Source organism: Lepisosteus platostomus, chromosome 15 (genome assembly GCF_059453375.1).
Source record: "Lepisosteus platostomus isolate fLepPlt1 chromosome 15, fLepPlt1.hap1, whole genome shotgun sequence".
Taxonomy (NCBI): Eukaryota; Metazoa; Chordata; class Actinopteri; order Semionotiformes; family Lepisosteidae; genus Lepisosteus; species Lepisosteus platostomus.
This window is the reverse complement of record NC_142625.1, coordinates 13,824,920-13,838,634: the sequence shown is the minus strand read 5'-3', so window position 1 is coordinate 13,838,634 and position 13,715 is coordinate 13,824,920. Positions and strand designations below refer to the sequence as shown.

Below are 13,715 nucleotides of genomic sequence, written 5' to 3'. Positions count from 1 at the left end.
GAAAATAACATTGTTGTGTAGCCAGGTCCACACTCTCACAACCCTTTGTGTAAAGAACTGTCTTCTATACTATGGTAAACCCTTGTAGGAAAACTTTCCTAGAGTCACTGTCACTAAAGTGACTTAATTAAGGGCTGTCGACCATAAAGTTAAAGGAAAAGATGTAAGAAACCTTTTAACAGTTTTTATTGTTACAATTCCTATTAAAGGTGTTGTAGTCTTACTAAAACTGTGAGGATAAAGTGGAAACTGTCAGCTTTTACATCTATACTGTATATTCCTATTCTCTGATGCTTCTGTATAACACAACGCGATGAATCCATCATCTTAAATAAGATGTACTTGATCTTAATTGCACACAGTCTAAAGACCCAATGACTTTAGTTCATATCGAGCTCATACATCAAAAAGACATTTCTAGTCTGCTCCGTGGACTCAATATCTGGTTGGCACCTAGGTCTATTTCTGCTTCAGTTAAATTCCAACCTTTTTAATTTAGTTAGTCATGGATAAACCCTTTAAGGGGTGGAGCGGTGACTAAGGATCTGTGCCAGTGGCTGGAAAGTTGCCGGTTCAAATCGCATGGCTGGCAAAGAAAATCTACTCTGTTTGGCCCCTGAGCAAGGCCCTCAACCCCAACTTCTCCAGGGGTGCTACACAATGGCTGACCCTGCATTCTGACCCCAGGCTTCTCCCTTCTCTCCCTGTCTGTGTGTCTCATGGAGAGCAAGCTGGGGTATTGCGAAAAGACAAATTCCTAATGCAAGGAAATTGTATGTGGGTAATAAAGTTCTGTTATGTGAACTCCAGAAAGAGAATATATTTTCATATCATCTCTAATCTGTGACACCTTTCCTGGACAAGCAATCGGTAATGTAGACACCGAGCCCTACTTTTCCTTCCCAATGTTCAGAGCTCAGATGGCCGTGTTCAAGCAGTCCTGACATTCCAGTTACTTCTGCACAAGAGTTCACTGGCTCACTGGATTGCTTTATGACTGCGATCAGGGAAGGTCTGCTGTGCCCCAGGAAGGGAATAGGTCAGTGAAGGGAGCTCTGTGCGCCTGATGGAGGTTCTTCAAACAGAGGCACTCAAGACCCCCGGAGCTGCAGGGAGCTCAGTGCCTTATTAAGGAGTGTGAAGCCTGGGAAGTCAGTCTGTCTGGTCTGTGTCTCAGAGCAGGAAAACACAGCCCCCCTCTTGCCCTCTTCCAGATGCGAGCCTTCACAAACATACGCTGCCCCTTTTTTTCTCTAAATAAGGCAGCCTTATCTACGTTCCTGGAACTTCGGCATAACTCCCAAATATCCCAAAATCCACTGTGGTAGCAGCAGGCCTCTGCTCACACATTCTTTTGCCTTCTATGGGTAAATCCCAGGGAGGGGCGGGCCCTGTTGGGAACAGTCTCAGCAGCCCATTGGCTGGGAGGGGGAGAGGAGGTGTGGCTCACCGAGCTGATGCTCTAAACAAACTTTTTAGCTCACTGAGCGGTTTGGAAGCAGTTCCAGACAAAGGCGAGAGACGTCCTAACTCACCACCACCCGAAACCCAGAGGTGAGATAAGCTGTTATTTCTGTTATTGGAAATGTTTCTCCTGCTGCAGTGTATTCTCCCCACTTTTTCATAGATTCTTCACTGAAACTGGGATTCTCTGTACAGTGTCAGATCTCATGGAGTGATGGGGCTAAGTTTTCTGGGTAATCCTCAGAGACTGGGTGGGAGCTGTGTGAGGGGTGGGAGCTCAGGAACAGGGCAAGAGGTGCAGAAAAACCTGAGCATCATCTCTTCCAGGTAATATAATCCTTCAGCCCGGCCTGACTGTGGACTTATGTGGCTCCATCCCTGCTGACTCAGGATTAGATAAAAGTATTCCACTATCCTCAAAGTGTTTCAGCTCTTCTCTGGAAGTTTCTCTTAAACCGGGTTTTTGATTGATTTTTCCCCCCTTAAACCAGAGGATTCACTAAGCGGTTTTGCTTCAGTAAAAGGGCACTGCAGTCTGTCCTCTTTTACAGGGTATTAGAAGTGAGCCAGACGAAGAGACTGTGTGTCAGCACTCAGCACTGTTAGCCAGGTTGGTCTGTCAGGTTAAAAACCGACGACATGGCCTAGCTGTGATGACGAGACACACAGGGTCGAAAATAGCCTGGAAATTAAAGTCTCTCACTGGTGCGTGCCGATTTGTTAACCTTTACAGGAAAGACGCATAGTTGGTGTTAATGTGAGCTGTAGCATAAGGAACAGCACAGCGTGGTTTGAATTTAGCTTAAGTATACATTATTTCAAATGACAAATGGATCGAAAGAGACTGAAGATGATGACTGTGATGAGATTTTTTTGCTGTCTGGATTATATTTAGACACCATATTCTTTGCTTTTTCCATCAGGAAAGAGTAGAAAGGTGTGACTCTGACGGGCAGTAGGCAAGGGACACTGTGTTACGGTGTTTACGGTTGACTGGTGCTTTGCTTTAGCAAGCAGTTGCGATAAAGGTTTTCACTTACGACGTACGCGCCCTACCACAGCCGCCAGTGAAAGAAAGAAAGGACATCCCCAGTCTGCCTCCCAGAGGAACTGTACTGCTTCAGAATCCAGGCATCCACTGCTGGAACTCGGCGCTGCCTGTTTTGTTTTAAACAACGTAAAACACGGACATCTAGGGCCCTTGGGATTCCAGCGCCATCAGGCTCAAAAGTCCTTCCTTCAAAATGGTAGTTCGCTTCCTGACTTCCTCAGCCGGCACTGCAGGCTCCCGGAGCAGAGTGAGAACAGCCCGCCTGTAGCTCAGCTGGCTTCAGACCCTCCCCCCCAAAAAAAACTGTAATGATAAAGAGCACAGCTTAGGAAAATGAGGATGGAGCAGACACAGGCAGAAATACACACTGGGTTCGAAACTTTCCGCTGAATCAGAAGCATCGTCGGGTTTAGCAGAAGGTAAAAAGAAGAAAAAGGCTACTGACAAGCTGCACTGTGGTGGGCTGTGGTCATCTTATCTTCGGGTGGGATTTGTCCTCTATGCACGCGGTTCTTCTTATCTCCAGGAGGTTCCTATCCTGTACATTCCTAACATTTCCTGTACAGCACAGTGCTTCCAGCTCCTGTACACCTGGAACTGTCAGCAAACCCTGGATTTCTTCCTGTCTGTCCGAAGATGCTTTTGTGCCACTGACTGTAACTGCTGTGCATTTTGTTCGGCGTCTTTATGGTGGTGGGTGGCATGGTGGCACAGGGTTAATATTGCTGCCACACAACGCTGGGCCCCCGGCTTCAACTCCAGGGGTGCTGTCTGTGTGGAGTTTGCATGTTCTCTCTGCATTCGCATGGGTTCCCCTGGGGTGCTCCAGTTTCCTCCCACAGCCCAAAGACATGCTGGTACGTTCATTGGCAATTAGCTTCTGTAAAGATGGCCGTGGTGTGAGTGTGTGTTTGTGTTTGTGTGTGCCCTGGAATAAAAATGTCCCATTCTGCCTTGGGCCCAATACCAACATGACTCTGAATTGTATAAGCTGTTATTGAAGGCGATGCGAAGATGATGTGATTTTTTATTTGGTTTTAACAGTGTAATACCAGGTAACACACTATAATGTCCATGCTATAATTACTTCCTGCACGTCTTTTTCTCCAAACTGCTATATAAAGCACAGAGAAGGCCTGTCGAACAGTAAAATAAACCTACAGTAAAGGCAGGAAAATATCAAGATGACTTAATTGAGCAAGGTTTTTACAGGGGTGAAATTGCGCACATGAATAAAATAATTCAGTGGTGAGTCAATAATTCAACTGACTGAGTGATAAAACATGGCAGGGAGGCGTAGTTTTAGTGTCTGGCCTTGCTGGCTTGATTGTAGGCAACACTAGCTGGCTGTGTGTGGGCTTGAGTGATTAGAGGGCGGATTTGCCTATTTGGTAGAGTTGAGGTCCAGGTACATAATGTGGCCTTGTTTCTGGAAGGTGACATGCGAGATGGGCACTGTCCTCTGCCACAGCACAGGGATTGATACCCTTTGCTGACATTGTGTTAATGATTAGAGCTGCATAGTTTCTCTCACACTAGTTTTGTTTTTACAGCTTGGCAATGATACAGGAGCACAATAGGATCTTGTGTTCTTCCGAGCCAGTGTTATCTAACAGGTGGAGCTGTTGGAACGTATAGAACTTTTGTACTATTATAGCTGCTGACAGCAAGGATATTAAAACCCAAGCTCTGCAAGGGGAGCAGATGTTGCGATTTAGCTTTTATATAGCAGCACACATGAAGACTAAAGACTGTCATGAACCCATGAATAGCAACATGGAAAACAGCTAAAAACTCCACACCTGCAGGGGCAGGTATGAATGGACTCTGTAGACCCAATAGGACCCCTGGGGTGAAGAAGAAGAAGGCCCCACGGCCGAAACGTTGTGTTTCTTTTCTTCTCTTTTCAGCATGGAATAAACCTGTACTTGATCCTTTGCAGCCCACGCCTGCTGACGCAGCTGCCTACTTGAACTACTTCTCTCTGCATCAACTCTGACATAGTATCAAAAACGCAGAGTAAAATGTGTCAAAGCAGGTTTATGGTACATTGTGGTATAGTAACACAGACACAAAGCCAGGGGTGTGAGCAGGATCAAACCAGGGTGAAGAAATAACTGTGTAGACCTTCACGAACCTGAGGTTCCAGGGGTGTTTTCAGGCAGGCTTCTGTCTCTCTGAAGTGTGACACCCTGTTGAGCGGGTGCTTTCTAGAGCCAGCTCTGACTTGGTGCTCTGGATAAACAGTCTGCTGCTGGTGCAGTGTGAGACTGTGCTCTCGGGGGTACAGCAGCAGGCGGTGTTGTTGCCTCTAGAACACGCTCTTGGGGAATCTGTCTTGATGTGCAGAGGGCTGTGGTAAGACATCATCTTTCTGTCACGGATGTCGGAAGGGACGAACCGTGGAGAGGCAGGAGAGCGAAAAAGGCCCTATGTGAGGCGGCAGAACGGGAAGTTAGCCCGGGCTCAGCAGCGCAAAGAGTTCTGGAGTGCCGTATAGAAACCTGTGCCCTCAGGCCACGGACGGAGCAGCGACCTGGTGCTAGGCGGGTCTCAGGACATCCGAACGTCAATGCCGAGCGAGGCAGAATAAGTGACCCGGAAATATCTAGCCCAAGGAAAGAGGGAAACCGGAAGGACAGCAAAGCAGGAAACTAGGGACTGGACAGAGTAGGAGAGGGCTGCAGAGGGCGTGACACTTTCCACAGCTCTGGATCCCCGAGGTAAAAACATCTTAACAACGTTAACCTCTGTCTGACCTGGAGCTGGAAGTACAACCAGGGGTCTTTCATGCTTCTGATGTCTGTGGTTCTGAGGCGTCAGCCTGGAGGCTGATGTTGGGATAGCTTTGACAGCTGTACTTCCCTCCCCTAAAGGGCGCTCCACTACTCCCTTCTCACTAGCTCCTTGCGATTGTTTATGTCCTCCCGGTGTGTCTTGTTTGTCTCTCTATTTAATCCCAGTGCCTCCCAAGCCCAGGGCTCAGCATTAGCATATGGATGTCGTGAGGCCCGCCTGGCACCAGGCCGCCCCACGTCCGTGGCCTGAGGGCATAGGTGCTAGGAATCCCTGGTGGGAAGATACAAGGATCCTGTGCAGACGCAGGCACGGGTAATCGATGAGGCAGGCGAACAAACCAAAACGAGAGGCAAGGTCGTCGTCAAAAGGCGTAAGGCAAATAGTAATCCAGGAAGATCTCCGGTAGCAAACAGTCCGAGGCGAGAGGCGAGGTGCAAAGTCGAAAAGGCAGAAGGGGAGTCCAATAACCAGAATAAACGAGGTATGGGAAAAAACGCCAGGTAGAGCTCTCAAGGAGTAGACTCAATACCGAGCAGCGGGAGCAGGTGAAGATGGGATAAATAGCACTGCGCACCGCATGGTGGAGTGTCTGCACTCGTGCGGCGGCGTTTGTTAATAATCACCCGCTGCTGGTGCTGATTAGCTCGCTTAAGAGTTGGTCTTGACTGCCTGGTGGTCGTGACAATAGGCTTCATCCCCGACATCTCCCTCATCCTGAGCCCGGGGCTTGGAGGGCCTCACCCCGTGATCCCTTAGTCTTGTCGTGTCTGTGTTTCCCCTTCCCGGGGATTTTAACCTCGCGGCATCGCTGGCTGGATTACTAGGATTCGGACCCCTGGCCTGTGCCCTGACTCTTCTATGGATTGGATACCTGTGTCTCTTTCTCCTGTTCCCCGTCTCATGAGCTGTCCCTGTTTCTGCACGAATAAATCCCTGCTTGTTTGCACCTAAGTACGTCTCCTTTTCCTCCAGACTCTAACGCTTGCATAGGGTCTTATTACGAGCCCGAGATGGAGTAAACTGTGACATATACAACAGACCCCATGATTCTGCAACCCAGGGCTGATCAGTCCTGGTCTCTGCAGGTTTTCATTTCAACTCAGCTATTCAGAATGAGAATCAGATCATTACTGGCTTGGGTAGTGTAACAAGTCCCCCAGTCCTGCAGGACAAGCTGCGGGCACCCTGTACACCCCTGCTGTAAACCCATGGACACCAGGAGAGAAGTACATGTCGTCTGTTGAACACTTGAGGGTGAGACGAGAACGAAAAAAAAAAAAGCTCCTTTCATTCTGCCCTTTGAAAAATCCGGCAGAGGGAAATGGATTCTTATCTACCGAGCTGAAATAACATGCTCCTTCCTCTGCCTGCAATTACTGTAAATTCTTAATCCTGTCAACGCCTGCTGTAGCTGACATGCAGGCCCTTCCTGTTTGGGTCAGGGCAGCGGCCTGAGCGAATGGGGAGGGAGTAGGACTGGACCCAGAAAAACAGCTGAGAGATGATTCCAAAATCATGGGACGCTGTTCTCTGCTTCAGTTCAGGGGAAGGCACTGTGTCTGGGGCATCTTTCCACATCTCCAACACTGCAGAATACCTGATAGATTGGTATTGTTCTGTCAAAGGGTTATTGGAGACGGCACACTGGCAGGAAGCGTTCCTCCCAGTAGCCAATGTGTCAGGTCAAATTCCAAATTTCTATTAGGCTTCGAGTTTTTCTCTTCCCAGACAGAGGAAAACAGACCAGGTGGTCCTTCCAGCCCGAAAGAACAATGTGCCCACTGACTTGTTTTAAGAAAGCAGTAGGAAATGAAGCTGCTGTAGGGCTGGACTTCCAAATGTGCAAAGGAACAGAAGCGTTTTAAATTAAACTTCCAACAGGACGATGTAGGGTAACCTAACATCAATTTTGTGTCCTGAATTCACGAATAAGTCTTTGCGCTTCATTCAGTATGTTTTCGCCTCTCACTTCTATCAAAATACTTCAATATGCAGTTGTCCTCTGCTGTAACTCTGTAAGGAGTTTGTTGTAACCTTTCCTGATTGTCTTCCCAAGTTTCTGCACTTCTGTCGGATTTGGAGAACAGAGTCTAAAGAGGTTCCTGGCTAATGTCCATGGCTTTATCCCTTCCTCACTGGGTGTCCCCCAGTGCAAGTAATTCAAACTGATGTTCTGAAAGGCTGTGCTTGATTTGAATTATCCTCCCACAGCTCAGTCATGTGCTCAGTGGATGAGCGTGACCTGGGGCGGAGCAGTGGCTCTGTGGCTAAGGATCTGCACCTGTGGCTGGAAAGGTTGCCAGTTCAAATCCCGTGGTTGGTAGAGGGATCCTACTTTGTTGGGCCCCTGAGCAAGGCCCTTAAGCCTAACTGTTCTAGGGGTGCCATATAAATGACTGACCCTGCAATCTAACCCCAAGCTTCTCTCCCTGTCTGTGTGTCTCATGGAGAGCAAGCTAGGTTATGTGAAAAGACAAATTCCTAATGCAAGAAATTGTATAAGGCCAGTAAAGTGATCTGATCTAACCTGACCTGACGGTGTCAGGGTGTCTCTGTGGCCCCCAGCTCAGTGGTTCCTGCAGGCCTCCTGACCCCCTGTCTCTCCTTTTGATGTTTTTTTCCGCCCAGATCCAGCCAGCCGCCACCATGTCGAGCAAGCGCGCCAAGGGGAAGACGACGAAGAAGCGCCCTCAGCGGGCCACCTCCAACGTCTTCGCCATGTTCGACCAGTCCCAGATCCAGGAGTTCAAGGAGGCCTTCAACATGATCGACCAGAACCGCGACGGCTTCATTGACAAGGAGGACCTGCACGACATGCTGGCCTCGCTGGGTAAGACCGGGTGGGAGAGCAGAGCGGGTGGGCAACCTGGGGCCCCTCATGCGACCTGGCCCGGCATCCAGGTCACGTCAAACCAACCACCCACCCTGGAAGTGATCTGAAAATTCAACTTGATTTCTTTGCCCGGGCGTGCAGAGCAGCCCCACAAGCTGGGAAGGCACTGCTTATTGTCCCTGACACACTTGAAGTTGCCCATCTCTGCCTTCCCGACAATAGAGAGGGCAGAGTAAGCCCTGATCAGAGCTTTCCAGGTATCGTCACCAGGGGGGTGGGGTGGGGTGGGGAGGGGACGGCGTCTGATCATTTAAGTCATGATCTTCTGTTTTGACTAGTTCTTTCATTTGCACACACAGCTGGTTTAAAAAATTACGTAGAACAAGTCAAATTCTATTCTGAATCCCCCCAAATCTGCAAAAGCTTACATAACGTAACAAGAGATGTGTACAAGCATCCTTTCCTTACTACCCACCAAAGATCCCAACTCTGTCCACCCCTTCAAGTTTGAGGGGGATGCGGAATAGAAAAGTATTCGTACAAATGCTCCTGCCCAGGTTTAAAGAGGAACCTGCACACACCAGCTGTTTTAAAAGCTGTGAGCTGCACTTCCTACTGGCAGGACAGATGCTGGGTGACGTTTTGAAAGTGGATGCTATCCTGGGGCTTTAACAGCAATCTGGCGCTGCTCAGAAGAAACAGAGCTTGTCTGGAGTTCCAGTAGTTACCCCAATAAAAAGCAAAGGGCTCCACTTGGTTGTGCCTACACATTTGTGTGTTATGTAGGGATGCTAGAAGTCATAGAACAGTTCAGTGAAGTTTTGAATAGAGGGTTAATAGGTTTCGAAAAGGCCTCTTTGGAGAGCAGAGAATAGAAACATACAATGAGGTCCTCCTATTTGCTCTGTACATACTGTAGATATTTACAAGCAGCTTATACACTTTAAAACATCTCTCTCAGTTACTAGAAATAACAGTTTTAGAGATGCTCCTTGAGCATTTGAGACCAGTATATATTTTAACTTAATACATACTAGACCAGTATCTATTTTGAAATTTAGAGATGCTTCATGAGCATTTGTTTAAAACCAGTGTATATTTTTGATTGAACATCTAAGGTGATCACGCAAAGTACAATGCTATTTCTGACAAAACCTCTCCTCGCTGTCCAGCATCTCTGCAGCTTCGCATTACGTTTCTGCAAATGCCCCCCCCGGTGTCTGTCTCCTTGCTTCAGCATGCACAGACCTTACCCAGGTTCAGAATACAACCCGTCACACACACAATGCTCGGGCCACCATCCTACAGCCCAGGCGGCTCCTGAACTGTCCCACCCCCGGCAGGTAAAAACCCGTCGGACGAGTATCTGGAAGGAATGATGAGCGAGGCGCCCGGCCCCATCAACTTCACCATGTTCCTCACCATGTTCGGCGAGCGGCTCAACGGCACGGACCCCGAGGACGTCATCCGCAACGCCTTCGCCTGCTTCGACGAGGAGGGCTCCGGTAGGTAACACTGGGGGCGCCTGGCCTTTCGGAGACGAGAGGGGACATAAGACTCCCGACAGGCTTCTTTTCATGTCATTTAATTGAACAAGAAATACCCCCCCCCTCAGGGTGTCATGGCAGAGCGATGGTCAGCATCGTCGCCTCACAGTGCTGGGGGCCTGGGTTCAATTCCAGTTCAATTCTATATGTGTGGAGTTTGCATGTTCTTCCCGTGTTCGTGTGGGTTTCCTCGGGGTGCTCCAGTAAAGTTGGTGTCGTAGTTGTCAGCATTGCTGCCTTGCAGGCCAGGGGTCCTGGGCTCCTGGGCTCCTGGACCTGGGGTGCTGTCTGTGTGGAGTTTGCATGTTCTTCCCATGTTTGTGTGGGTTTCCTCTGGGTGCTCCGGTTTCCTCCCACAGTGCAAAGATGCACTTCTGGGTTAATTGGCTTCTGGAAGGATTGGCCCGGGTGTGAGTGTGTGCGCCCTGTGATGGACTGACGTTCCATCCAGCGTGGATCCTGCCTCGCGCCCGTTGCATGCAGGGATGGGCTTCGGCTACAGCAATACTTCACTCTCAAATCCCACGACCCGGAATTGGAAGAAGAGGTTGGAAAATTTGATGGATGGATCATTCTCCTGAGGAATCTTGTCACATGAACACCGTTAGTGCTCTGGTCTGAATAAAATAAATTATGGAAAACAGGCATTATAATAAAGCTCATTGCATTGTGCTTTCATTTGGAGCCGATACGAAATAATTAGAAATGTGCATGATCGCACAGCTGCCATATCTGTGTATCTGTGTATATCTGAGACTGTTTGCAGATAAGTCCTTATTGTGAGCTACTCTATTTCTGCTCTTCACATTCTACAGAGTCCAGCCACAAAACCACAGCATTGAAATTACTCTAGTAAATTGACAAATCTAACAATCTCTGCCTGAATGCCAAGATCTTCTAAAGTAGTGCTTCTCACATCTGCTTCTTGAGAGTCACTGGGTCACCTGGTTTTCATTCTACCTATTTAAGGGTCTATTCATTTATTCTGTTGCCTGAACTGCATGTCTTGTGAGGAGTTTGAGTCCCTAATGCAACCTGTAAGCCTCTCAGGGCCCAGGACTCAAGATCGTTCTTTCAGAGCAGAAACATTTAACCTGCAGCCCGTCCAGTTTTCTCCACTTTTTGCTCCATTTAGCCCCCTAATTATTCCATTCATAAATAATGACACAATTAATTTGACAATGAAACTGCTGGGACAATCTGGCCCATTTTCTAATTAGCAGTGCATCGATCCAAGAATCTCATGCAGCTGTTTCTTGAGAGAAGCCAGGATATCTGCTTCAGAAACATGGTTGGCCAGCTTGTTCCAGACTCCCACCACCCTTTGGGTAAAGCAGTACCTTCTGCTCTGGGTTAAAAAATGCAAATGGGTTGACTTTAAAGAATTTGGATACTTAGATCTCTTCCCTTCTGGGAGACCTGCAAGAAAAAAGCTATATGCTAAATAAGAGTGGATTTATCACATTGTAATCTGACCTGTTTGAATCTCAGAAGCTCAGCAAGGCTGTGCCTTGCCAGTACTGTGAGATCTCTAAGGAAAACATATTCCTAACACCTGATTGGTGATAAAGCAGTGTTAATGGACTTACTCCATTTGGACCATAATTTGTAAACCAGTGAAAGTGTGGTAGTAAACACTGTTCTGCAGGAGGTGTTGTCCTTCAGTTGAGACATTAAACACTGGTTCTGACTTCTCAATCATTAATGATCATTCAAAGACTTTCTTCTAGTTGGGGTACTAAACCTGGTGTCATGGCGAAATCTCACTCTGGGCTTCACTTATTATCCCCCTTGGTTAAGTAGGTGAAGTATGTCCTCAAATCTTTATCTGATGTCCAGTGTAATTGCACATGAAAAGCACTATATAAAATGCTGCTAACTATGGTAACATTATTAATAATAATATAACAACTGTAACAACCCTGGTCCTTAGGATGTTGTGCTCCTTCTATTTTAGACCTTGATTAAGATTTCAACTTCCATAGCTTTCAGAGCTGAAAACAAAAAGGTTAGATTGACAAATCAGAAATTCAATTAAGAGTTGCATCAGTCAAAAACAGGAAGAAGCCGAAGTCCTGGTCTAGACTCAAGGCGCTTCTTTCAGATTCCCATTCTTCTATCCATCCAACTATTTTCTAACCTCTTTATCCGTTCAGAGTTGCCAGGGAACTGGAGCCTATTCTGGCAAGCAATGGGTATAAGGCAGGGTACACCTTGCACCTTGGACACGACGCCAATCACGGCAGAGAGATACAGACAACCACACTCACACCAGGGCCAATTTTCCAAGTAGCCAATTAACCCACCAGCATGTTTTTTTTTTTGACTGTGGGATGAAATCCAAGTACCCAGAGGAAACCCATGTCAACACTGGGAGAACATGCAAACTCCACACAGATAGCACCCCCAGGTCCAGAATTGAACCCAGGGCCCCGCTGCTGGGGGGCAACAGTGCTAAACTCAGTGCCACCCTGACACTTTCTTTCAGCTTTCCCCAGCCTTAAAACACTTCTCTTTGAAGTTTAACACCCGACAGACTCTTTAGCCAGGGGGTTTCCCATGGGGATTCTCGGTCACCGTGCTGTTCGGTCTCCGCAGGCGTGATCCACGAGGACCACCTGCGGGAGCTGCTGACCACGATGGGCGACCGCTTCACTGACGAGGAGGTGGACGAGCTGTTCCGCGAGGCGCCCATCGACAAGAAGGGCAACTTCAACTACACTGAGTTCACCCGCATCCTGAAGCATGGCGCCAAGGACAAGGACGACATCTAGGACTGCTTCCCTGCTTCCCCTTGGCCCTTACAGCACTGCTGCCCAGCTGGGACTCTTCTCTTTCCCCTGGCTACTCCGCCCAGAGCTTCTCCCATTCTTCCTGGGACACACACTGCCTCCTAAGACTCCTTGCCCTTGGCCACGCTGGTGAATTGGAACCTTTCTTCTGTGCAGCCTCTCAAACAGGATTCCTGTCTTTTCCATCAGCCAGTAAAAAGGTCCCCCTCACTCATCTGTGTACCTGTTCACCTTTCTGCTGCTGTAGTTTTCTCCCACTCCCCAAAACTCTGACAGAGATGTAGTTATCAGACAGCTGTTGCTTGGCAGGCTGACCAGCTCTTTTTATAATCGGTAGTTCCAGGCCAGTGAAGCTGGTCTAGTAAAAGCCTTCACTGGGCCACTTCAGCTCTTTCTCAATGGCTCTTCAGCAGTCGATCCTTTTTAGGTAGCGGCCAGGTGTCGTGGAAAGCCTGCTGGGATCGTGGCCCCGAGGGTGCAGTTTGTTTTCCCCTGCTCTACCACAGTCCGCGCAAAGATCCCTCGCACACCTTCATCCAAGAAAAGCAGAACAAAACCTCCGCGCGCAGAAATGCATCTTCAGCTCCTCGTTTTAAACCGGTGTCGTGCTGTGCTTGCGACAGAAACACTGTGGATGTCGGCATCCTGTCAGTAAGGAGAGAGCCAGAGCCGGCCGCCAAAAACATGAAATTAGGTCAGAAAGGAAAGGGGTGAACCTGCACCCCCTCTCGGTCACCCTCCCCCCCACGTTACCTTCTTGTAGAAGCAGGGGCTGTGCAGTTTCATACTAGATATATATTATAAAGTTAGAAATAAATAACAGTAGCAGCAGTATAACAAGAATCTGAAATCCAATACTAAGATACCTACCTCCAACCTGAGGACCTATATACTCCACATTATTCCAAACCAAAGATTGCACAGTGTCCAAGAGAACCAGCAAGCTGCCTCATTTACTCCAGGTGTGGGAATTGTACTCCCAAACCTCTCATGCAGTTTTCTTCTTTCTTTTATAACCTGTTATGGAAGAAATAAAATCATAACCCTATCTAGTCAAGGTTCTTAGTTTTATTTAACCCAATTTTAATCGATCCAGACAGAGTTGCCAATGAATGCTGGAGACCTGAGGGATTCTGATTCAGGATAATTACCACGTGTAGAATTAAGCCTTTATTTTCTGTTCAGAGGTAGTATTATTGAAAACATCTAAACTTTAATATATATATAAG

At 47.9% G+C, this 13,715-nt stretch overlaps 1 protein-coding gene across 2 annotated transcripts; it reads left to right on the top strand.

Moving 5' to 3' along the window:
• The first annotated feature begins 1,427 nt into the window (after nucleotides 1–1,427).
• On the top strand, nucleotides 1,428–13,534 carry myl9b (myosin, light chain 9b, regulatory). 2 transcript variants are annotated; one of them, XM_088608372.1, is made up of 4 exons: nucleotides 1,428–1,554; nucleotides 7,949–8,144; nucleotides 9,491–9,652; nucleotides 12,293–13,534. In XM_088608372.1, exons 2-4 carry the CDS (start codon nucleotides 7,961–7,963, stop codon nucleotides 12,466–12,468), a joined length of 522 nt encoding a protein of 173 aa, XP_088464498.1. In that variant the 5' UTR covers nucleotides 1,428–1,554; nucleotides 7,949–7,960; the 3' UTR covers nucleotides 12,469–13,534. The 2 variants fall into 2 exon arrangements, with proteins under 2 accessions (XP_088464498.1, XP_088464499.1); XM_088608373.1 differs by having other exon boundaries at nucleotides 1,434–1,554; nucleotides 7,943–8,144.
• The last annotated feature ends 181 nt before the right edge of the window (nucleotides 13,535–13,715 follow it).